This window comes from Tursiops truncatus, chromosome 15 (genome assembly GCF_011762595.2).
Source record: "Tursiops truncatus isolate mTurTru1 chromosome 15, mTurTru1.mat.Y, whole genome shotgun sequence".
Classification (NCBI taxonomy): Eukaryota; Metazoa; Chordata; class Mammalia; order Artiodactyla; family Delphinidae; genus Tursiops; species Tursiops truncatus.
The window spans coordinates 85,838,399-85,863,702 of NC_047048.1; the positions used below are offsets into that span (position 1 = coordinate 85,838,399).

The following is a 25,304-nucleotide window of genomic DNA, read 5'->3' on the forward strand; positions in this document are numbered from 1 at the left end:
GCAGCCAGTGGGAGTGGGCGGAGGTGGGCGGCCGCCTGCCTGGGCTGCAGAGCCTCCCCAAACACCTCGGCCACGGACACGGGCGAGGAGGACCCTGCGGCGTGGCCAGGGGCTTTCCTCCTGAGGAGTGGGGATGGGGGATGGTGGTCACGTGACCCCTAGAAAGGGCTGCGTGGAGATGCAAGAGACCGAAGACACAGAGGGACCCACAGCCTCTGCAAGGACCAGCCTAGGCGGTCAGCTCAGTCAGCAACTGCAGCTTCTGATCAGGACCAACCAGAGAGAGCCAACGTGTCCCCCAAACCGGTCATGAAGGATGCCCCCTGCCAGCCCCCTCCAGCGAACAACACCGGCCTCCCTCCCCCCACAGGCCTCCCCAGCGTCGGCACCGCCCCGAGGCGAGCCCCCTGCCCATTCTCTGCCGGGGCTTGAGGGCGATGACCCTGGGGCAGAGAATGGGTGCTGGGGACGATGGGCAGGAAGACCCCAGCCCTGGGCACTGGCAGGAGCCTCCGACCCGGACGTCCAGGGAGCCCCGTTCCCACACCGGCCCTACACTGCTCCGGACAAGCGGCTCAACCTCTACCACGTGGAGGGGTCATCAGGCCGTGGCCCATCAGTGCGGCAGCCCACGTTTGATCCCAGGACCCAGAGGCCTCACCGCTGCCCGTGAGCAGTTAAGCCCGACCACCCTCACGTGTGAGAACGCAGAGCACAGCCCACTGGCCATGGTCTGCTGGTCATGGTGACTCCAGGCAAGTCCACTGCACACGGGGGAGATCCAAGGCCAGCTGCTCGACCTCAGGGCAGCAGAAGGGCCGTGGGCCCCCGGACCACCCTCTCCAGAGCAGGCTGGGGAGCGGGCAGGCACTGCCCCCAGGGGGCACGTCCCCATGTCACCCACCCACTCACAGCCTTTCATCACCAGACACACACACGTTATGAAAAACGTTTTTATTTTAAATCAAAGTACCAAGCAGATACTTGCAAAACAACATACAAAGTAGAACTCAGATGCCTCCCTTCCCCAGGCTGCCTCCGAGCCCCACAGATCCGGTTCTACCTTCCCAGACGCCCGAGCCGGGACAGCCTGCACGCACCCAGTGGGTGGAAGGGGGAAGTGGCGGGTGGCGACAGCGAGATGGCCCGACCCCACAGTGGGCTGAGGTTTCCTGGAGGACAGTGGGCCCCTCCCCACACCCCGGGTTCAGGGCCCGCCAGGCGCCGGTGTCCACAGGAGCAGCTGTCGGTGGCTTCCGTCCGTGTGGCTCTGAAACCAACTTTCCTCCCGGTGCCACGTGGCCTGCGGGCGGGGCGGCTTCCGAGAGGTGGCAGGTCTGACCGGAGAGGCTCCAAGCACAAGACGCCCGGCTCCACTCGCGACGCGTTCTGATACGGTCTGAGCCAGACTCGGGACGGGCTGGGCGCCTAGCCCGCGGGCTCCCACCACACGTGTATGAGACGCGCCTGGAAGAGGAGCGTGTAGCAAACAGGGAAGTGACACCGCGCTGAAACCAGCAGGCCCGAGACAACGGCCAACCGGACCTGACAGAAACAAAACAGCCTCGGTGCTTGACGCGGGGCGAGGGTGCTGAGGGGGGGTCCGGGCCGCCTGACAGACGGAAGGACGGATGGATGGATGGACGGAGCCCAGTTCCCTTCAAAGTGCGAGGCGGGCAGTGGCTTCTCTCTGGGTCTCCACAGGTGACAGACAGGAGGCCCAGGGTGCCCGTGGGGACCCTCTGCTGCAGTGGCTCAAGGCCTGCAGGAAGGCCCCTCCCTGGTCTTCCTCCTGAGTCCACAACCAGAAGGGCAGAGGGCCGACTGGCCCACGGACATCCTTCCCGCGAGCATCTGGGTGCCCCCACCTCACCCAGCACTGGCCCCGAACGCCCGCCTCCAGGAGGGGGCCCCACCAGCACGCCGAACACAGGGGATCACGAGCCCTGACCTGAGGCGCGTCCCAACTGGGAGTGAACCCTCCAGAGCCCCTGCTTGTTCTTTCCACGCGCCCTCCTCAGGCCAAAGCCGCGGGGGACGCCCACCATCTTGCTCCCCTGGGGCCTTCCCGACAGTCCCTGTGTACAAAACACTCTGGAACCCAGAACAGATCGGGAAGGCTAGGCACTCAGCGTCGTTTAGGTTGAAAACACTATAAACCTGACTCTTCCTAGAAGCCTACTAAGGAGTTCACTTAAAAATACCCCCAGAGCGTGTGCAATGGCCCCTGAGCCCCTGAGCACCTGCCAGGCAGGAGTGGGGGCGGGGTGCCCCCCCGGCCTGTGCTGCTCAGGCCCCTCGGCCCCTCTGGCCAGGCAGGTGCCCCGGGGTCTGCACCCCGACCCCTGGGTGCCCTGCAGCACCACTGATGCCTGTTCCAGAGGTGGGAGAACAGGGCGCTGGCCACGCTAAACCTACAGAAAACTGTGGGAAGAGACCAAATCCATAGGATCCATGGGTTTCCACACTTGGGACAGTTCCCAAGACACGTGTCAGTAACGGCCCGGCCCAGCCGGTGGGCCAGGCCCCGCCCCCCGCCCTGCTTCTGCTGCCAGCTGCACCTGGGCCCCCTTGGCCTCCCCGGCCTGGCTCCTGACCAAGGCCCCACATGTAAACAGTATTAATAAGCAACAGATGGAAAAATATATTTCCCAGAAAACAGGGGAGGAGGCTCAGAACCCGGGGACCCGTCTCAGGCTGCTGCCACGTCCCTCTCCTCTCCTCTCCTCTCCGTCTGTTTTGGCGTTTCCTCTCTTTGGTTCAGCAGCCCAGCGTGGCCCGCCGGGCGCCAGCGCTGTGCTCCCGGCCAGCCACGGCCTGAGGAGAGGCGGCCAGCCCTGTGCTCACGAGGGGCCTCGCCCTCCGCCAACGGCTACTTGTGCTCATGGCCCTCCGCCATGGCGGCCACCTCGATGGTGGCCGTGTGCTCCTCGGGTCCCGGGGCGGCCACGGCGCTCTCAACAGCCCCCGTGGGCACCGTCACGATGGTGCTGCCCCCGGGCGACACCTGGGCCACGTTCTGCAGGGTGGGGCCCAGGCCGGGCAGGGTGAGCAGCTGCAGCGGGCTCACCACCTTGACCACAGTGCTGCCGTCCTGCATGGCGGCTGTGCTCAGGACCGTGAGGCTGGACGCGTCCGGGTGGATCTCCACCGTGCTGGGGAAGGTAGTGCCCGAGGAGGCCAGCACCGTGTAGCCCCCAAGCAGCGGTGAAGCGGGGGAGCTTGCCGGAGCAGCCTGGGGCATGGCCTTGCCCAGCATGGGGGAGGGCAGGGTGGACACCACTTTGCCCAGCGGCACGCTGGTGAGCTGGGAGACGGGCACACCGGGGGTCAGGGCGATCTGGGCGGACTGGGCGAGCACCTGCGAGGCGATGGCGGCCGGCCCGGACGTGGCCCTTGCGAGCCGGGGCCGCTTCACGGCGGGGGGCAGGGAGACAGGCGTCAGCGTCATGAGCACGTTGCTGAGGTGCTGCGACTTGTGCTTGAGCTCCTTGGCCCGACGGCGGTGCTCGTCACACTGCTGCTCCAGGGCTGCGGCGACAGCGACAGGGCGTGACCGCGCGGCACAGCGGGCACCCACAGCCTGCCCTGGCCGGGGCCTGCGCTGACTTGGGGCCTGACCCTCACGTCCTCACGGTGATGCTCTGTCCTGTCCCCCACGGCCCTTGCAGTGACACTCTGTGTGGGGCCTGCTCTGATGGGGACCCACCGCTCTGAGGAAGCAAAAGAGTCATCCTGAGCAGCTACCTTGCTCCGCCCGACGTGGGGACAGGCCTCCCCTGTTCCCTGTACTGTTTCCAATCATCCTAGCGCTCGCAGGAAAGCTGCCTCGGTGACGTACTAAGATAAGGAGGGCACAGCGTAAGCAGCCTGTCTCACACGTGGCCGCAGGCACCCCCCCAGGAAGGTGCCGCCTCACAGGCAAACCGCGGGGCCGAGGGGGAATTCACCGGAAGCCTGGCTGGGGTCATCTCGGGGTCACCGCCCCCGCGCAGCTGGGCGGCTCACGGCGCAAGGCCAGCGTACCTGCCAGGTCGCGGGCGTACTGCTCCCGCGAGCGGTCCATCTGGCACTTGTGGCTGGCCAGCACCTTCTTCACGAGGTCCAGCATGCCGAAGTTCTGCACGATGTTGTTGAGGAGGACGGCGTCTACAAGGGCAGGGCGAGCACACAGTGAGAACGCACCGGCCCACAGCAGGGTCTGGGGCACGCCACGCCCCCCGGTGAGATGAGGGGCTGGGCCCAGCAGGTTACTGATTCCCGGCCTCAGCTTCGTCCCCGTGGCAAGGAGGGACCTGGTGGGAACAGGCTAACTGCCCACCCCCGCCAACGCTGCTGGGCTCAGCTCGGAGCCAGAAGGAGCAGGCTGCACCCACGGGCGTCCTGAAGCCGCCCACCACCGCCACCACCACGAGCAGAAGAGGCCTCCGGGCCCACAGACCAGGGCAGGGCAAGACCGCTCACCTCGGAGCTGCAGGGGAGGGTCCTGGACCCGCTGCTGCAGACCCTTCATGGTCTCCACCAGCTCCTGGTGGAACTCCTGTATGACCTCGTCCAGCAGGCCTGCGTCCTTCAGCCCTCGCCAGAAGGCAAACGTGTCATCTGTGAGAGAAGGAGCGGCTCAGAGATGGGGAGTCCTGCACAGGCAGCCCCACCGCCGGTTCCAACCACACGGAGGAGCAAAGAACTGCCAGGAGAACACGGCTCTGAGGGGCAGTAGTGCCCCCCACAACCATACGCGCCAAGTCCAGTGGGTGGGCCCTGCACTCCCTGCAAGAGGACGCCCGGCGGTCCGCAAAGGCGAAACCAGCCGCAGATCGGAGCCCCGCCCCAACGCACCCCCTCGGTGAAAGGCCACGGGAAGGCCCCGCCCCCGCCGTGAGCCGCTCAGGAAGGCTCCGCCCCTGCCGTGAGAAGCCCAGGAAGGCCCCGCCCCCACCGTGAGAAGCCCAGCCCGCACCTCCGACGGCTGTGGTCCAGTCCCCAGGGTCCTCACAAGTCTCGATGGTGATAGTGGCAGGAGCACCGTTCACTGCAACCAAGATGAGCCCGGTGAGCTTCGCCTGCGACAGGCCAGCGTCCCACCCACCACCCACCCCAGCTCTGACTCGCCGCAGCCACCCGCATTTTCACAAAATTGAATGAGGTGCACGAGCACAACAGAGCATGCACGTGCCCTGCGTTCTAAATTCACTGTTAAACATGTAAAAAGAAGGAGCTGGAACATGCCTCCTCGAACCTGTCCACGTGTCCTCAACATGCTGCTGTCCTTGTCACGGCCACAAGCTTCTACAGCCTGCTGGCCAGGGGCCACAGGCCAGCCTTTCTGCCTGGCCTGCTCTTGGGGTCTCTGTCTCACTGACACTAAGCATCCGTCTCAGCAGCTACCATGTTTCCGTCTTTGTAAATCAGAAGCGGGACTTAGAGACGCAAGCCACCCCAGCTGGGCCACCTCTGACTCCAGTGTCTGCGGAGTCCTGGACACGGTCTGGATCTGGCCATTGGGGCTGAGCAACAAGCCTGGAAGCCTAGCCTCTGGGTGCGCCCCCTGACCTCACGCCAGCCTCGCTCACATCCGACAGACGTCGGCTGGGGATGCGAGATGCCTGAAATAGCTCCTTCCTAGTCTGGGCTGGTGCAGAGAGGCAACGCAGGTGTTCTGAGGACTCTGGCTGAAGAGACCACCATGGAGGGGAGTTTAAGCAAAGCGACACACCATCCAAGCCACCCAGGGACAACAGGCTTCTAAGAGCTAAATCCCAAACCCCACGTGGCCTTTACCGGACACGGCGCTCTGACTGGAGCGTCAGCGCCCAGAGCCTTCCTGGAGATCTGTCACTGCGGCCGCCTTTTACAAGGCAGAACAGAGAGTCTGGACCCAATGACCCGGAGGAGGCCCCGTTCCCACGGAAGCCACTGGCCCACCAGGAGTGCTGTCTCCCTGTGTCTCCTGGGGGCGGGGGCGGGGGCCTTACCGTGACTCAGCCCCTCCCACACTGTGTAGTGCAGTCCCAGGGCCAGCCCTGACTGCCGGCAGCCTGCGTGTTCCTAGAGCTCCTGGGAGGGACTCCCACACTGGGCCAGCTGCCAGCCCGTGCAGGTAGGGGCAGGGACTCATTTGGGGTGAACCCCAGGACCTCACTTTGCCCCCAAGCCTCCCTCTCCATCCTCCTAAGTACAGGACAAGGCCCCTCGACCAACCACCGTCTGGTCAGCCATAGGACAGTCCCTGGCCACGCGGCAGCAGGCCCAGACTGACCTGTGGAGCAACAACTTAGGGACAATGCAATTCCCATCACAGGAAAGGTAGCGCCACCAAGTTATCAATGGGCAACATGAACAGGGAACTTGGGACCGGATTTCATGCTAACTTGTTTTAAAAAGAACCTCTGTATTCAAAAATCTGGAAAGAATTCCAGGAAATGTTTAGTCCTTCTACCAGTTGGAGCAACAGATGCCAACGCAGAACATCATAAACACATCAACAAATCTCAAGTTGCGGGAAGGGCACGAGCCGGAACCAAGCGCCATGGGGAGCGGCCCCAGGGCAAGGACAGAGGGCAGACCAGGCGCGTGGGGCGCTCCCTGCACTGGCCGAAGCCGGGGGTGGGCACTGCACGTTTGCTCTGTTATTCTTCATACTTTTCTCTACACGTGAATCATTGTATTTTATAATAAAAATGGCTTAGAAAGAGGAAGTACTTCAGTCTTCCCTGTGGATGAAACAGCAATTCAGCTAGACTTCCTCGGTGAGGAGGGAGGTGGCTGCGGACCCCTGGGGCCTGGAAGGGACAGCTGAGTGGACAGGGAGGCCCCGCTTGTGGCCGGCAGCAGAGGTGGCCCAGCACGTACCGTCGGCCGTGGCAGGCGTGAGCGGGATGTACTCGGCAGGCGTGGGGCTGCCCAGGGATGCACGGGCCCCCGAGAGGTCGATCTTGGTGCTGCGGCAGGTGTTGGAGCAGACCCTGTCATGCTGGTAGAAGTCCAGCTCCCCGGAGTCCATGATCTTCCTGCGCAGAGGAGGGCGGGGTGTCAGCCACGGAAGGCCTGCCCCGGGGTGGGCCCAGAGTGGTGTGTCTGCGGAGGCAGGCTCCACCGGGGCTCCCGGGCAGGCCTCTCCAACACCCCAGCACAGCTCTCTCAGGTGGCGTGGGGACGCCTGCGTGTGGCTCTGTCCACAGGAAGGGCGACCACAGTGGCTGGTGCTCCGAGGGAGGTGGCTGTCCAGAGACGCCGGTCAGCACTGAGGGGCTGGGCCTCTCCGAGATGCTCTGCTGCCCGTCAGCCCCGGGGTGAGGGGGACGACTCAGGGCCAAAAGAGGTGCTGACGGCGGCACACCCGCCTGGTGCGTGGCCCAAAAATCGAGACCCTCCAGAAGCACCAACAGCGCCAGCGCCTCTGGATTCTCGCTGTGTCACCTCCCAGCCTCAGTTTTACCAGGAAGGCGCCACATGTGCCCTGCCTGCTGGGACGCCCCCCAGGCCCTCCTCTCTGGCCTCTCCCAGAGCTCCTGGGCTTCAGTTCGGTGCATCTCAACTGGCCTGCCTCGACCCGCGAAAGGATCGGACGGCTCTGGGGCTGCCGCCCACCTCGGCCTTGGGGCAGCGTGAACGCGCTGGCTCCAGGGAGTGCAGCAGACGGCACCTCCCGGCGGTGCTCTTCCAATGAAACAGTCACAGCCGCACCACCAAGATACTCACGCCCGGCGGCAGGTGGGGCTGAGAGAGGAAAGAGCTGGGTTGATGGGAGGGTGCAAAGCTGCTCCGGGGGAAGGAAGGGGCTCCCCAGGGAGAGTGACAGGGCTCCCACGGGCTGCAGGCACCCAGGGCAGCAGACATGCCCAAGGACAGCAAGAAGCCGCTTCCCCCGGGAATAAACACAGGAAGGAGAGGGGCCCCTTCAGCAGCAAAGCAACCAGATCCCGCCCCTCTGGACACCATGAAAAACCATGGCTGTCTCTGGACAGGCACGCAGCAGGGCCCAATTCGGAGGGGCGAGCCGTTACCACCAAAGCAGAAAATGTTAGAACACGGAAATCAGGCATTAACGCTCCTGGGGGTATAAATGCAAAAGCCTAGTCTGTCCTCAGCCTTCTTGGAAGCGGCATCACCCTTCCCGTTTCACAGGTGGAAGGGAGGAACTCCGAAGGCCACCCGTGACAGGCCACACCCACCAGGGCGGCTGGTGGAACGGGCGCCGCAGAGGGCCCCACGGGAGAGCCTGAGCAGGACACTCCAGACCCTCGACATTCTAGGACCTGATGTCGGTGTGAAGTAGCGAAGAGCCAGCCTGAAGCTTCCCACCAATTCCTACTTAATTTCAAAGGGAAGACGCAGTGTACAGGGAGAAAGGTGAGTGGACGCCACACCAAGACCCCGCCACCAACAAGGGAAGCCGATGGGGCACAGGCCAGCAGGACTGACTCTAAAAACAGGAAAGTTGGGGCTCTAGGCCAAGACACCCTGAAAGCATCAACGCCACGACTGTCACAAGGTCACAGGAACGGTGCAGCTTGGAGGAGACCAATGCTGCCAGTGAACAAAGACAGTCCGGACAGGACCCTTGCTGGCAGACTGGTCATCCAGAAAGGACGATGTCTGGACAACTGGACAGACCAACACACAGCAGCTTAAAGAAGCGCAGGCTCTCAACAGGGACCCGAGTCTGGGGTGATGGTGGGAGACACACGGGGGCAGGTGCTGCCTCAGAAGGAAGAAGGCTGCCCTGGCCGCTGTCCTGACGTGCAGACAGCTTCACGGCCAGTGTCCTCCTGGGGACACAGTCACAGGTGCCTCGGTAACGGACTGGTGGTGATCAAACCAAGACAGAAAGGGCTTCCCTGGGGGCGCAGTGGTTGGGAATCCGCCTGCCAATGCAGGGGACACGGGTTTGAGCCCTGGTCCGGGAAGATCCCACATGCCACAGAGCAACTAAGCCTGTGCACCACAACTACTGAGCCTGAGCTCTAGAGCCTACGAGCCACAGCTATTGAGCCCGCAAGCCACAACTACCGAGCCGACGCTGCACAACTACTGAGCCCACGCTCCACAACTACTGAAGCCCGCACCACTCCTAGAGCCCGTGCTCCACAACAAGAGACGCCACCGCAGTGAGAAGCACGCACACCGCAACGAAGAGTAAGCCCGCATGCAGCAACAAAGACCCAATGCAGCCAAAAACAATAAATAAATTTAAAAAAAAGCAAGACAGAAAGCCCTGCAAGTCTGACAGGGTCACGCGCTGGCAGGGGTGTGGGCGGCCCAGCTCCGGGACGCTGTCCACAATCCTCACGTAGAAAATGCCCCTCATCCTCAAAACGCAAAACCCAAGGAAAAAGCAGTGGCCACAGTGCTCCCCGACATAGGGTCACCGGCCCACCCCTGCCCCGTCCCTCCAGCCGGTCCCCCGCCCCCACGCCCCACCGACCTGAGCATGATGCCGTTCATGCGGATGGCTCGCTTCCAGTCCTTCAGGGTGGACTTGCCGGCCAGGTGCACAAACTCCTTGGGGCTGATGACATGCTCATCGTACTGTGGAGGGAAGAGCAGAGCAAAATCAGGACAGAGCCTCCCCACCGCCCTTCTCTCCTGCCTGACACCACCGCCCCCCCAGAGCTGGCCTGGGAAAGGGGGTGGACGGCAGGGCAGATGTGGTGGAGCCGTGGGCTGGCTCTCAACCTGACATTCAGGATTCAGGAAAGAACCACCATGTGAGACGAGCCTGACCCCTGTGCACAGGGGCTGGAGTGGGGAGCTGGCCGCCTCCTGCCCCAGCGGGTAGTCAGACACTGACCCCCAGCGTGTAGTCAGACACTGACCCCCAGCAGGTAGTCAGACACTGACCCCCAGCGTGTAGTCAGACACTGACCCCCAGCGGGTAGTCAGACACTGACCCCCAGCGGGGAGGGAGCTAAGTGCTTGGCGCCTCCCCCCAGCCACACACCCAACGCCGGGGACCCAAGGACCCCACACCACTCAGAAAGGCACAGCGCTCTCTCCCTCCCTTCAGACAGCAACTGGCAAACCTCCTTACGCATAACTTATTCCACAAATAATGTACACATATATCACACCAAGTAACAGGAGACACAGTGCACAGGGTCAGCTGTGAATGTCCCTTCAGCCGGTCTGGCCCACCCCTAACGGCACCCTTCACGGCCCAGGAGCATATGTCCACTTCAAAGTCAGGGACCTGCCCCCACTCCTCACAGGTCTGCTGGTTTCCCCCAACAGTGGCCTGAGAAGGTAAAGTATCCTATTCAGTCTTATTAAACAAGAAATTACTGGAACCAAAGAACAAACATAAAACTGCATTTACTTAGAAAACAAAGGACTTCCCTGGTGGCACAGAGGTTAAGGATCCGCCTGCCAGTGCAGGGGATGCGGGTTCGAGCCCTGGTCCGGGAAGATCCCACGTGCCATGGAGCAACTAAGTCAGTGCACAACAACTACTGAGCCTGCGCTCTAGAGCCTGCGAGCCACAACTACTGAGCTCACGTGCCACAACTACTGAGCCCACATACCACAACTACTGAAGCCCATGCCTCTAGAGCCTGTGCTCAGCAACAAGAAAAGCCGCCGCAGTGAGAAGCCCACACACCTCGATGAAGAGTAGCCCCCGCTCTCTGCAACTAGAGAAAGCCCACGCACAGCTTTATTAAAAAAAAAAAAGAAAGAAAAGAAAGAAAACAAGCAGGCTGGGGATGGATAAGTCACTGGTCTCAGCAGAGGCAGAAACGAAAGCTCCAACTGTGGCCTGGATGCACAGCTGGGCCCCAGCCGGGGTGCCGGCCGGCCCAGGCGTCCCCTTCCCGGGCGGCTGCCTCTCGGGCGCCCTGCGGTCTGTGTCAGGCAAGCACCTGCGCTCAGCCACACGTGCGCTGTAGCGCTCCACAGAGAGTCATATTCTACAAATTGGGGGCTCGTGGCAACCCTGCTTCGAGCAAGGCTACCGGCGCCGTTTTTCAAGAGCAGTTGCTCACTTCAGGTCTGTGCGACACTTTCTGGTAATTCTCGCAATATTTCAAGCTTTGTCGTTACTACTATAGTTGTCATGGTGATGTGTGAGCAGTGACCTTTGATGTTACTACTGCCGCTCCGAAAGCTCAGGTGGCGGCTAGCATTTCTTAGCAATAAAGTACTTTTAAATTAAGGTGTGTGCATCGTTTTTAGACATACTGCTATGACACCATTAACAGAGTACAGTCTAGTGTAAACATAATTTTTATATGTGTGAAGAAACCAAACAGTGTGTGTGACTCTTCTTACTGAGACACGGGCTTTACTGAGGCGGTCTGGAACTGAACCTGCAGCGTCTCCGAGGTCTGCCTGTATCTCCAGTGCACTTGGTCGCGGCAAACGCCACCAGCCTGGGAAGCCCCTCTTGACGGAAGCAGCTGTCCTAATCGCCTGAGCCCTGCACTCTTTCTCTCTGAGTCAGGAAGCCACTCATCCCCTCAGTCAGCTGGTCGGGAGCCAGGCCTGAACCTGGGCAGACAGGCAGAGTCAGAGTCGGAGGACCTCGCTGGCCACTGCCCGAGCCCAGGAAGTCCACACTGGGCCCGGCCTCCGCCCCCACCACGTGACACCCTCTCTGGCCATCGCCTCTGGCCCTGCCCGCACCCCGCACCCGGACACTGCAGCACCACCTGCCGGCCTGTCTCTCCCTTGCATCTTGTGCGCCCCCCATCCCACCTCCCTCTGGGGGACCAGGCTCTCCTCTGCTGGCTGGGCAGGTGTGCCCCACTGTCAGGGTGGGCCAGCTGATCCCACTCACAGCCCTCCAACCGTCCCACCACAGAGCATGCAGAGCCCCCTAGGACGCACACCAGCACTGCAGAGCCCATCACCTTAGACTCACCCAGCTCCTCCACTCTCCACGCCTCTGGCCACCTAAAAGCTCCTCTCTGGAGCCACTTTCCCTCTGCCTGAAATCATTTCTTAGAATACCTTTAGTTACGACTTGCTGGTGGCAAACACACTTTTGCCTGAAAACGTTTCTGTTTCCCCGATTTCTGAAGGCGACTCCACTGCGTGCAGCCTTCCTCTCCTGGCACGAGGAGACCCGCCCTGCGCCGGTCCCCCGGCTCCCTGAGGAGACCCGCCCTGCGCCGGTCCCCCGGCTCCCTGGGAGTCTTTAGAGCTCAGCTGCCAGGGGGTCTTGCTCCACTGCTCTCATTATTACACCTCTTTTGCTTCTAACTTTTAATTCTGCTGTGATTTCAACCTTACAAAATAACTGCAGGTACAGTACAGAGCCGCAGCGGCCCCTTCCCCAGGCTCGCTCTCCACACAGGGCCCATCTCTAAACGCTCGTGGGGTAGCCGCCCTGAGTCCTTCACACCTATTTCCTGAGAACAAGGTTCCTACATAACCACACACAGCTCTCAACATCAGGAAACTACCATTAATGTATTATTATCTGATGCACAGGCAATATTCCAATTTCACAAACTGTCCCAATAACGGCCTTTGTGGCGACTTTTCTCTGATGCAGGACATGGCCTGACTTTGCGCTGCACTGACCACTGCGTCTTGCCTCTGACTCAGAGCAGCTCCTCGGCCCGATGGTGTCTTCCTGACCTCGACATCTGTGAAGCATGCAGGTCAGTGTTTTTGTAGACAAAAATTGTGCCCCTCAGTTTTTGTCTGTCTGACGTTTTCCCGAGTAGAGTCGGGTTGTGGGGTTTTGTCAGGAATGCCACAGAATCCCTGCCCATTCGATCAGGAGGCCGGGATGGAGGCTGGTCCCGATACTGATGCCCAAACGTCACCACATTTAGCGAGTGATCTGCAGGCTTCCCCCTGCCGTTCCTGCTTTGCCTCTGTAAGCAGTACCTCAATGATGGGGGTACCTGGAGACCAACTGTCCCTCATCCAGTTTCCCCTGACTAGTTTCAGCACCCCCTGTGGCACTCTGGCTCCAGCACCCCTTCTACATTTGTTAGTTGGTGTAGGAGTTTAACCTCTCCCTTGTGTCAATGTAAATAAATAACATGAAATACACTGCAATAAATACGGGCCCATAGATTCTTGTTTTTACTTGAATCATAATCCCTAACTATCATTCATTATTTTGATGCTAAAGTGTCCCAGGAGCCAGTGGAAGGTCCTCTGAGCTGGCACCTATATGGATTTTGAAATGTGGCTGGTTTCTTCTTACTCATTCAGTTTAGGATCTGTTAAGTCTCTTGAACTGTGGGCTGCTATCTTTCCTTGGTTCTGAAAGTTCTCAGACGCTCTCTCCTCTCAGAATTCAGATAGATGCATTAGACTTTCTTGTGCTTCCATTTTCCCTCATGACATTTTGGGGGATCATTGTCTGGATAACTTCTTCACTTCTATCTTCCATTTCACTCTCTCTTCAACTGTGTCTAATGTGCTGTAAAATCCAACCACTTAAGTGTTCAATTTTAATTCTGTTTTTCACTTCTAGTTTTTTTTTTTTTTTTTTTAAATAGTTAGTTAGTTAGTTATTTGGTTGCACTGGGTCTTAGTTGCAGGAGGTGGGCTCCTTAGTTGCAGCTCACGGGCTCCTTAGTTGTGGCATGCGAACTCTTAGTTGCAGCATGCATGTAGGATCTAGTTCCCTGACCAGGGATCAAACCCGGGCCCCCTGCATTTGGAGTCTTATCCACTGTGCCACCAGGGAAGTCCCTCTAGCTTCTTGTTGTTGTTGTTTTTAATTAATTTGTGTGTGTGTGTGTGTGTGGCTGCGTTGGGTCTTCATTGCTGTGCATGGGCTTTCTCTAGTTGCAGCGAACAGGGGCTACTTTTCGTTGCGGTACACGGGCTTCTCATTGTGGTGGCTTCTCTTGTTGCGGAGCACGGGCTCTAGGCGCGCGGGCTTCAGTAGTTGTGACATGCAGGCTCAGCAGTTGTGGCTCACGGGCTCTAGAGCGCAGGCTCAGTAGTTGTAGCACACAGGCTTAGTTGCTCCGCGGCATGTGGGATCTTCCCGGACCAGGGCTCGAACCCGTGTCCCCTGCATTGGCAGGCGGACTCTCAACCACTGCGCCACCAGGGAAGCCCTCTTTTATTTCTTGAAGTAAATTAAACATAATTATTTTATATTCTGTGTCTCCAAATTCCAAGCTGCAGCATCTGTGGGTCTGGTTCTTCTCTCTGTGGTTTCTGAGTGCACTCATTCAGGGGCTTTATTTCCTGTGTGCTCAATGTTTTGTTTTGCTTTACTGTGAGCTGCTCCTTTTCTTGGAACTTTGTCTGTCAAAATTACTTGAAACCTGAGATAAAGATGAGTTCTACCAAAAAGGATTTTTCACTTGCTTTTGTCAGATCCCTGGAGGAGCTGCCAGCCAGGAACAACCTACAGCTAGACTCTTAGCTAAAGGTGTTCACACTATACAGGCCACATGTGAATCCTCAAGAGGGTTCTCTCTTCCACCCGGTGCTAAGACATGAGACAGGAGTTTTCCATGCCCTGGGGGATAGAGGGGACGGGCAGTATGTGATTACCATACTCTCTAACCCCCAACACTGAGGGGTAGCAGCATCACAGGGACAATCTCTGCCCCCAACAACACACCCAAGTTGGGAGCCCTGGGCTTCACCTTCTCATCTCCAGCTCCACGAGGCTGAGAAAATCAGCGTCAGGCAAAGGCTCTCAGACAAAAGCCGGGGTAGGTGCTCGGCCTCCCTCTCTAATACGCCTTTATTCAGGCCCTGGGCATGGCTATTGCCTCCTCTTTTGCCAGCCTCAGGAGGCATCTAGAAGATACATTACGAAAATACCTTAAGCGGCATTTTGGCTCTTTTCAGCACGAGGCGAGCCTGGGTGCCTAAGCTACCATGTTGCGGAAAGAGCAGACCCTCCCCTCCATCTCACTCATGACTGCTCATGAGTCTTTGCAAAGCATCCCTCTCGTTCAACCTGCCCAGCAGAGTCACTGCCGGTCCCAACTTCAGCAGAGCTGCCTTCCCAGCCTCTCTCCACAGCTTTGCTCCAGGAACAGAGAATCTCTGCCCTGAGGCTCTCCGTGTGCCCCAGCGACAATCCTGTCTGTCCCTGAAGGCTCCTTCCTTCTCCTCTGCTCTCCCAAGCACGGGATTTCTGCCTTCTGAACTGCCCCCTACAGGTCACACCCGCTGCCGTAGGGGTCTTCTTTTGTTTGCTTCACAGCTGCGGGACTGGGGGCCCCTCCCCGCAGCCCGGCACGCAGGCCTGTGCTCTGGTTGCATCAGAACCCTCACCTGAACACACTTCACATTGATGCCGGGGCACACAAACTTCCTCCAGATCAGGTTGGCTCTGCTGTCCCCGCAGGTGATGGGGTACACGATCTCGGCCTCCAGGCTCTCCTCCTCTTCAGCCATCTTCACTTCTCACCAGGTGTGTCGACAGGGAAAGGGGCAACACAGAAAATCAGTTACAACTTCTCCAAAGCACTTTCTGCAAAAGCACGACATTAACTACCAACCTAGAAACCAGAAACTAAAATCCAGGAGGGACTGAGACAGGACCAAGGTGGGCGGGACATTTCTCATCAGCCCAAAGTACAGAGCCACTGAAGGAAACAAACTTTGCCTGGCACAATTCCAGAGAAAACCTATTCTCAACACTTGGAAGAGCTCTGAGGCCTTCAGCGTTAGGCAACAGGAAAAGACCAAAGGTGATAAATCATCTTCACCGCCGCTCACTGACAGCTACACTAAGTAGGACCACAAAACCAAGCTCTCCCCTCCAGCCACAGGCCAAGGCCACACGGGAGACTCTGCAGCCAGGGCCTCTGTGGCGCCACCTCTGAGGAAGAGCCCACAGAAGAGCCTCGGGAACCTCTGACTTGTCCCCTACTGATGGGAGGACCCCCCCTCGGAAAGGCCACCTCCAGAGCTGCCTACGGGCGCTGCCACGAGAAGGCAGGCTCCCTACCTAACACGGCCTCCTTGAGCTGCGAGGACGCTGTGAACGCGGCTGCAGCAGCTGCCGCGGCGTTTTCCGTCTCCATGTTACCCTCCGTCAGGTCACTCCTGGGAACAGAGGGGAGGAGAGAGGAGACATTAACACCCCCAACAACAGCCAGCCTCGCACTCTGCTGCCATTTCTGCCCGACTTGCCAGTCCAGCCCGAGGTCACGGCACGGCAGGCTCAGGGCCATGCGCTCACCGCGCCGCTGACCCCACAGGCGTTGCTCCTCAGGTTCCCTTGGAAAACCCAGTTCCTAACTGGCCCTACTGTGTTCTTGTCAGAGGAGAAGTTACCGTGCGCTTAGGGGCATGAAGCCATGACCTTGGTGTCGGGAGAAGAGTCGGGGAAGCGTTACTCGCTCCTGGCCGGGTGGCGGCTCTGCGTCCCCTGGCGCCCCCTGCCCCCAGGCCGGGTGCCCATCCTCACCCGTGCGGGGCCAGGTTGGTGGTGACCAGCACGGTCTTCACCTCCTCCATGCCGCTGCCATCCGCCGCCGTGTCGGGCGTCGTTACCACCACCACCTCCTCCATGTGGACGCTCACGTCGGGGGTGGCCATGGCTCAGCGGACAGGAGGTGCCAGGGCACCGGGCCTGCAGGGCAACAGGGGGGCACAGGGTCTGCACGGGGACCTCGCTACCTTCTGACAGAAGCAATGCAAGAGAAGGGCTCTTCCAGGGCCTCGGGCTCTGGCGAGGATGCAGTGAGCACTGAGAAAGGAAGCCCTGGAAGAACCTCGGAGCCATGACAGGCCTGAAAGCCCAGTGGTCACCTGCGGGGGATGGGAAGGAACCAGAATGTGGGCATACGCCTCTGGAGGTGGGTCCCACGCCCTGAACTCAGGGCTGTGCACAGAAAGCCCGCGGAGAGATTTCCCTGGCGGTCCAGTGGCTAAGATTCTGTGCTTCTACTGCAGAAGGCATAGGTTCGATCCCTGGTGGGGAACTAAGAGCCCACATGCTGCAGCACGACCCAAAAATAAACAAAAGAAAGCCCTCGGAGATGGATCCTGTCTCTGGTCTGCGAGACCCTCCCAGGCATTATTGTCTTTGCTGGCTCTGCCCTCCAGCAAGCCCCAGGCCCTCTAGACTCCATGACAGTCACGGCCAGGCAGGCACCAAAAACTCCGGGGACCCAGAGGCACCCCACTGCTCTCCTGCTCTCCATCCTCTGCGCTTGGCTCAGGGCAGACCAGGTACTGATGCATCGCAGCACAGAGGACACGTAAGAGACCTGGCTTTTAGCCAAAGCACAAGGAAGGGCGTTCTGGGGGTCAGAGAACGCAGGAGACTGCGGAGAGGAGGGAGGCGGAAAGCGCTTGCCCCCAGCTGTGTGCGAAGGACTGGGTCACTCCTCACCTGTCCGTGTGTGGACCTGACCCTAAATGGCAAACCAAAGATTTCGCGGACCGACCTCCAGGATCGACCCCCACCAGGTCTCAGACTGGCCTTGGGTGGCACCTATGGGACAGATCCAGAGAACACTGCACAGGCTGGAAGGCTGAACTGATTCAGGTCCATGCCCGCCCACAGAGGGGGCTCAGAACCCGCAACCCAGCTCCATTTCCTGCTACAACAAAACGCTCCATCCTCCACGGGGTTTAAACAAGAGCCAGAACCTCACAACACAATATTCAAAGTATCCAGAATATGATCCAGAATTATCTAACCCACAAAGAACCAGCAAAGTCTGACCGATTCTCAAGGGAAAAATTATACAAGAGAAGCCCAATCCAAGGCGACCACCGGAACCCACAGTGACCTCAGAGCTGCGGGCGCTCCTGCTCCACACGTGGAGCCAGCCATCCTCGAACGGGCTGCCTCAGGAACCGAAGCCACAGCCTAGTGGAAATCGGAAAATTAAAAACTATAATAACAGAAATAAAAAAATCCACCTGGTGGGCTCAATATCGGAATGGAGATGAGCGAGGAAAGAGATACAGCAATGAAAATAAAGATAGATCAGTACACATGATCTAATCTGAACAACAGAAAGAAGATGGAAAAACAAAATGAACAGAGCTTCAGGGAATGCAGAACAATATAAAAAGGTGGCCATCTGTAACAACAGAGGCCCAGAAGGAAAGAAGAAAAAAGCGTGATGCTAAAAAAACTCTGAAAAAATAATAGCCGAACACTTCCCAAATGTAGTGAAAACTATAAACTTATACATTCAAGAAGCTCAACAAACCTCACACAGGATAAACTCAAAGAAATCTACGCCCAGAACATAATCAAACTGCCGAAAACTAAGGACAATGTTAAAACATCCCCAAAGCAGCAGATAAGAAGGTGTGTATTTCCACGTAAGAATAAGAATTTGAAGGCCTGTGGGGCTCTCCCCTCAGAAGCTCAGAGCCCGATGCAGGGACATTCTTAACACGCTGAAAGAAAAGCGCCTCGGCCCGGATTCTACAACAGTGAGAAGACCCTTTAGAAGTGAAGGCACAATAAAGACATTTCCAGATGAAGGAAAATGAAGAGAACGGGCCACAGTCAGACCTAATGCAGTACTTCAGACAGAAGGAAATCACAGCAGAGGGAAGCCTGGAACGTCAGGAATGAAGGAAGGCAACCAAAACGGGAAATATCTGGATAAACACGTAAATGATCGTTCCCTTCAGTTCTTCAGGCATGTCTGACAGCTGAAAGCAAACATTCAACACTGCTGGTGGGACTCAATGTGCGCAAACATAGACCATCTACAGCTTCAAAGCGGATGGTGCCAGGGCCCACATGGTGGTCCTGCTTCTATATCCCTCTGAAGGGGAGAACACTGTTCTAAGCAGACAGAAAAATCAAGTCCTTCAAAATGCGAATGGGTGAGCAAGCTGGATATTCCATGTAATGACCTCTGGAAGGTCATCCAGAGACAAAAGAAGTGAGGTATGAAGCCACAGAAAGACACGGCGGGGACTTCCCTGGTGGCACAGGGGTTAAGAATCCGCCTGCCAATGCAGGGGACATGGGTTCGAGCCCTGGTCCGGGAAGATCCCACACGCCATGGAGCAGCTAAGCCCGTGCGCCACAACTATGGAGCCTGCGCTCTAGAGCCCACAAGCCACAACTACTGAGCCCACATGCCACAACTACTGAAGCCCGCACGCCTAGAGCCCTGCTCCGCAACAAGAGAAGCCACCACAGTGAGAAGCCCGTGCACCACAACAAGAGCAGCCCCCGCTCGCCATAACTAGAGAAAGCCCACGCGCAGCAACAAACACCCAACGCAGCCATAAATAAATAAATTTATTTATTAAAAAAAAAAAGACAGGGCAGACCCTTAAATGCACACTGTGAAGTGACAGAAGCCAGCCTGAAGAGACCAGTGGCTGCCAGAGGGTTGGGGGCGTGGGCAGCAGGATGAACAGGCGAAGCACAGGATGTTTAGGGCAGTGACACCACTCTGTGTGGTCCTGTCATGGTGGATATCCACCATCACGCATTTGTCAAAACCCACGGGATGTACACCACCAAGACGGCGCCCCAAGGTAGACTATGGACTTTGGATGGTTCTGATGTGTCAACGTAGGTTCATCCTTCGTAAAAAAACATGCCCTTCTGTTGAGTGATTTCATTAATAGGGGAAGCCGTGCACGTGTGGGGGCAGGGAGTACACGGGAAGTCTCTAGAACTCTTTCTCAATTTTGTTGTAAACCTGCAAGTGCTCTGAAAACTTAAGTCTTAATTAAAAAATATAAAACTAAAACATACACTGTACAACACCAAAAGTGAACCCCAATGTAAACTATAGACTCTGGTTGATGATGGGTCAACTGGGGTTTGTGATTGTAACAAACATACTACTCTGGTGAGGATGTTCGCGCTGAGGGAGGCTGGGAAGGGGGTACCTGGGAACTCTGGGGGCTCCTGCTCAACTGTGCTGTGAACATAAACCTGCCCCAAAATGAAGTATGTATATTACAATTCAGCGAATAGAGAATATAGTGGAAAATGCAAAGACAAGCTATAGGTGGAAGAAAATGCTTGCAAATCGCATGTCTGACAAAGAACTTGTATGCAGAATATACAAAGAACTCAACAACAACAACACAATTTAAAAGCAGGCAGAAGTGGGGCCTTCCCTGGTGGTCCAGTGGTTAAGAATCCGCCTTCCAATGCAGGGGACGTGGGTTCGAGCCCTGGTCAGGGAACTTAGGATCCCACATGCCGCAGAGCAACTAAGCCTGCACGACGCAACTAAGACCCGACGCAGCCAAATAAACAAATAATTTTTTTAAATAAATAAATAAAAGTAGGCAGAAGGTTTGAACAGACACTTCACCAAAAGGGAAGTCCAAATAAGCACACAGAGGGACTTCCCTGGTGGTCCAGTGGTTAAGACTCTGCGCTCCCAGTGCAGGGGGCCTGGGTTTGATCCCTGGTCAGTGAACTAGATCCCGCATGCCGCAACTAAAGGAGCCCACGTGCCGCGACTAAGACCCAGTGCAGCCAAATAAATAGTAAAAGAAAAAACAGTAAACACACAGAAAGATGCTCAGCATCATTAACCCACAGGAAAATGCAAACCCAAACCATAACGATACCACCACACCTATTAGAACGGCTCAAAAAGCTGGCGATACAAAGACTGTGAGGATGTGCGGCAGCTGAACTCTCACACAGCTGCTTGGTGCGGCCACTCTGAAAAGGGTCTGGACGTTCCTCAGAAGGCTACGTGTACTCTTATTACAGGACCCAGCAACCCCACTCCTAAGTATCTCCCCCACAGAAACGAAGACTTGGGTTTCCTTAAAAACCCGTACACACAATTCTATGACAGCTTTATTCATAACTGTCAGAAACTGGAAACAACTCAAATGACCTTCAGTAGATGAAAAGAGAAACAAACCTTACAAAAGAATACTCCTCAGCAATATAAGTAAATAAATAAATAAGCTACTTGACATGTGCAACAACCCGGATGGATCTCCAGAGAATCATGCTGAGTGGGTTACACACGCAGACCCTGGAGGTATCAGCACCACAATAAAGCGAATGCGCCATAAAGGGAGGCACGTGACGCTTTTCGTTTCTCAGTGCATATAAAAGTTACATTTACACTATATTATGGGCTATTATGTGTACAATAGCATTACGCCTAAAAATGACATACATACCTTAATGAAAAAATAATTTATTGCTAAAAAATACTAACCACCATCTGAGCGCTCAGAGTCTTAGTAGTAACACCAAAGATCACGGATCACAGATCACTGTAACAAACATATTAATAATGCAAGAGTTTCAAAAATTCCGAGAATTACCAAAATGTGACACAGAGACCCAAAGTGAACAAATGTTGTTGGAAAAATGGCACTGATAGACTTGCGCGATGCAAGGTTGTCACGAACCTTCAATTTGTAAAAAATACAGTATCTGCGAAGCACAAAAAGTGAAGCCCAATAAAACAAGGTGGGCCTGTAGGCTGTATGAGCCCACTTACATGACATTTTGGAAAAGACGAAACTCTAGTGGTAAGAGAACCGATCATTGGTGCCAGGGGCTGGGGGAGGAGGATAGGCATAAAAGGACAGCACAAGGGAGATTCTGGGGGTGACGGGATTGTTCTGTATTCCAATCATGGGGGCAGCTACACGATGAATCTATACAGGTGTTAAACTCACAGAACTGTACACCAAACAACCATAAAAGTTTACCATTTGCGAATCTTTTAAAAAAATTAAATTGGCCAAAAAAAAATGCTACCGTATCCTGGCATATATGGTCAACTGATTTTTGACAAGGGTGCCAAGACCATTCAATGGGGAATGGGGACAGTCTCATCCATATGTGGAGCTGGGACAACTGGACATCTGCAGGCAAAAGAATGAGGCTGGACCCTTACACCACAGACAAAAATTAACATAAAACGGATCAAAGATCCAAACATAAGAGCAAATACTGTAAAACCCTTAGAAGAAAACACAAGGGAAAATCTTCCTGACACTGGATTTGGCAAAGATTTCTTTTTCTTTTTCTTTTCTTTCTTTGTTTCTTTGTTTTTGGCTGCACCAGCACAGCTTGTGGGATTTTAGTTTGCTGCCCAGGGATGGAACCCAGGCCCTCGGCAGTGAGAGCGCAGGGTCCTAACCACTGGACCATCAGGGGGTTCCTGGCAATGATTTCTTGAATATGACACCAAAAGCACAGGCAACAAAAGAAAAAACACATAAATTAGACTCCGTTAAAATTAAAAACGATTGTGCATCGAAGGACACTCTCAGGAGACTGAAAAGACCACCTACACACTGGAAGAAAGTGCCTGCAAAGCACGTGTCTGCCAAGGGATTCACATCCAGGATGCGGCTCGACAAGAGCAAAACAACTTAAAGCATGGGCAAAGGACTCTGGGTAGACATTTCTCCACAGGAAACATGCAAAGAACCTGTACGCCACTGAAAAGATGCCCAACATCCCTAATCACTAGGGAAATGCACACAAAAACCACAAGGAGACACCACTTCACACCCATCAGGATGGTTATTATAAACAAACGGAAAGTACATGTGGTCAGCACGCGGGGAAACTGGAAACACTGTGCACCATCAGCAGACAAGCAAAACGGTGAAGCCGCTGTGGAAATCAGTCTGGCAGTTCCTCAAAAAGCTACACGTAGGGGGGCTTCCCTGGAGGTCCAGCAGTTAAGACTCCGCGGTTCCAATGCAGGGGGCACGGGTTCAATCCCTGGTTAGGGAACTAAGATCCCACAAGCCGCACGTTGGCCAAAAAAAAAGACCACTTTAAAGTCGCCCTTAAAGTAACGTTGCTCCGTGGTGCTTGGCTCTCACCGAGGTACCGCTGCTTTCACCGGGTGGACTCCAAGGGGGCCAGAAAGCCACGCTTGAGCTCAAAGCTGCAGAAAGGCAGGGACCCACCCTATGGGCGGCTGTCCTCACCCACATCTCAAAACCGCACAGAGCGCTAAGCAGTGGGAACACACAAACCGGAATTCCTGCCTCTCCAATATCAAGTTTTCAAAATTCTTCTTTCCCAATTAACCTTGAGGTAAAGAAGATAGGAGGAAGTATTTCTAAAGTAGCATTCTTAGGCATAAATATACAAAAACAGGACAAAAATGTGAGTGTGCGGTCAGTACATTGGATTCAGATCTGACTTTCCGTTGTCTTCCAAATAATCACAAATATTTTTTTTTGATAAAAATACCACTAGAAACATAGCAGAGGTCACAAAGCAGTGGCCCACAGACACAACTTTTATTTTTTTAATATTTATTTATTTATCTTGGCTGCGCAGGGTCTTAGTTGCGGCACGCCGGATCTTCATTGCAGCATGCGGGATCTTTAGTTGTGGCATGCAAATTCTTAGTTGCAGCATTCATGTGGGATCTAGTTCCCTGACCAGGGATCGAACCCAGGCCCCCTGCATTGAGAGCGCAGAGTCTTACCCACTGGACCACCAGGGAAGTCCCAGCACAATTTCTTTGATTCTCACTGTGTTTCAAAATTTTTAATTAGTTGCCAGCTTTTTCAAATTTTACAGGGTTCACATTTTAAAAATCAGATTTCCGGCTTCTCTTGAAAAATGTCACAAGAATTCATCCCTAGAGGTGGTCCCCCTAGTCCTGCATTTCCTTGAGAATCTGGGCTTCCTGGCCCTGCCCTCCTGGGGGCGAGGGGGGCGCAATGCACTAGCTGACCAGTCTCGACCACACCCTGCGTCACACCCAGCCAGGACGCACCTGGCTCTTAAGTGTATGATGTATATGTACAAATCCCCGCCCCACCCCGCCCCCCGTCCAGTATGTCTTCCCAAAGTTTTATACTTCCTACAAAGAAACAATTTTTTAACAGTCTGCTTAATTTATCTTGTTACATTTGGAATTTATTTAATCCATTTGGTTTTACCCGAAACGGACTGACATACACTGTTGGTGGGAAGGTAAATTGGTGCAGCCACTATGAAAACGGTAGTACCCAGGTTCCTCAAAAGACTAAAAATAGAACTACCATATGTTCAGCAACCCCACTTCTGGGTGTACATCGGAAGGAAAACAAATCAGGATACCCAAGAGACACCTGCACCCCATGTTTACTGCAGCATTATTTACAATAGCCAAGATATGGAAGCAACCTAAATGCCCACGGACAGATGACTGAATAAAAATTTGGTATACACATACAATGAAATATAACTTAGCCTTAAAAAAAAAAAAGGAAATTCTGCCATTTGTGACAACGTGGTTGAATGTAGAGAACGTCATTCTAAGGGAAATAAGCCAGACACAGGACAAAATACTACATGCTACCACTTACATGAGGAATCTATAATAGTCAAACGCGGAGAAGCAGACAGTGGAATGGTGGTTGCCAGGAGCTGGTGGAGGGGGAATGGGACACATCAAAAAGTACAAAGCTTCAGTTATGCGAAATGACTAAGTCCTAGAAATCTAAGGTACAGCATAGGACCTGTGGTTAACAATATCGTACTGTATACTTAAAATTTTGCTAGTTAAGCGTTCTTATCACAAACTAATGAGAGCGGGAATAAACTTCTGGAGGTGATTGACAGGTTAATAGCATAGACTGTGGTTTTACGGGTGCACACTTAACTCATCAAGTTATATACTTCAGTTATGCACAGATTTTTGTAAGTTAAAAAATACTGATGTAACTGAAACTGTAGTTGCAGTGTTAGCAAAGAAAGAAAACGTTGATTCACTGGAAGTGTCGCTCGACTACATGAACTATAAAGTTAAGTATGTGACAGGTCATTACTGGCAATGGACCCATAGTGATTGGTTCCTACCACGGGGACCAAGGAGATACGGGTCTCACCAAAGGGTTGCACGCACGCAGCCCCCACGGGAAAGGGGGGGGCATTCACCAGGCCCCCACGAGAGGGGGTGTATCCACAAGGCCCCCAAGGGAGAGGGACATCCACAAGGCCCCCAGGGAAGGGGAGAATTCACGCGGTCCCACGGGAAGGGGGGTAGCCACGTGGCCCTCTCCACGCAGCCCGGCCTAAGGCCCTCCCCGGCACCCGCAGCCCGCGGCCCGCAGCCTTCCGGCAAGATGGAGGCCGCGCCGCCGCCGACGCGCCTGACGCGGGCCCGTGACGCCCGTGACGCCCGCCGCGCGCCGCCGCCCCTCCCCCGCTCCCCTCCCCCCGCCGTAACGTCCTGACGCTCCGCAGGGACCCCTGACTGGACGGCGGCGCGCGGCGGAGCGAGAGGCCTCGCCGCGGGGGGGGCGGCGGGCGCTTACCTGGGCCGCGGCCGGGCCTGCGCGGGCGCCAGCGGGCGGGCGGCGGCGGCGGCAGCGGCTGCGGCGGCGGCGGCCGCGGGCTCCGCTCCTTGTTGGGGATTCGGCGGCGGCGGCGGCGGCGGCGGCCCGGGCGCGCGCTTCCTAGTGACGCAGGCGGC

The 25,304-nt window shown here is 55.9% G+C and overlaps 1 protein-coding gene across 3 annotated transcripts; it reads right to left on the reverse strand.

Annotated features, from left to right (window-relative positions):
• Nucleotides 1-939: 939 nt before the first annotated feature.
• GMEB2 (glucocorticoid modulatory element binding protein 2) lies at nucleotides 940-25,279 on the reverse strand. Of its 3 annotated transcripts, XM_033839039.2 has the most exons (11): nucleotides 25,147-25,264; nucleotides 24,196-24,256; nucleotides 16,352-16,516; nucleotides 15,890-15,987; nucleotides 15,211-15,338; nucleotides 9,428-9,531; nucleotides 6,853-7,010; nucleotides 4,961-5,032; nucleotides 4,465-4,602; nucleotides 4,027-4,149; nucleotides 940-3,531 (listed from the first exon to the last, which is right to left on the reverse strand). In XM_033839039.2, the coding sequence occupies exons 3-11, from the start codon at nucleotides 16,480-16,482 to the stop codon at nucleotides 2,873-2,875; spliced, it is 1,611 nt and encodes a 536-aa protein (XP_033694930.1). In that variant the 5' UTR covers nucleotides 16,483-16,516; nucleotides 24,196-24,256; nucleotides 25,147-25,264; the 3' UTR covers nucleotides 940-2,872. The 3 variants fall into 3 exon arrangements, with proteins under 3 accessions (XP_033694930.1, XP_033694929.1, XP_073649276.1); XM_033839038.2 differs by lacking the exon at nucleotides 24,196-24,256 and having other exon boundaries at nucleotides 25,147-25,279; XM_073793175.1 differs by lacking the exons at nucleotides 16,352-16,516; nucleotides 24,196-24,256; nucleotides 25,147-25,264 and having other exon boundaries at nucleotides 15,211-15,333.
• Nucleotides 25,280-25,304: the final 25 nt, after the last annotated feature.

Excerpts from the sequence above, each read along its gene's own strand:
- GMEB2 (XM_033839038.2), bottom strand. The coding sequence starts at position 16,482 with ATGGCCACCCCCGACGTGAGCGTCCACATGGAGGAGGTGGTGGTGGTA. Across the intron at positions 7,011-9,427 it reads ATGAACGGCATCATGCTCAG|GAAGATCATGGACTCCGGGG; the intron begins GTCGGTGGGGCG and ends TCCTCTGCGCAG. Across the intron at positions 3,532-4,026 it reads GTACGCCCGCGACCTGGCAG|CCCTGGAGCAGCAGTGTGAC; the intron begins GTACGCTGGCCT and ends CTGTCGCCGCAG.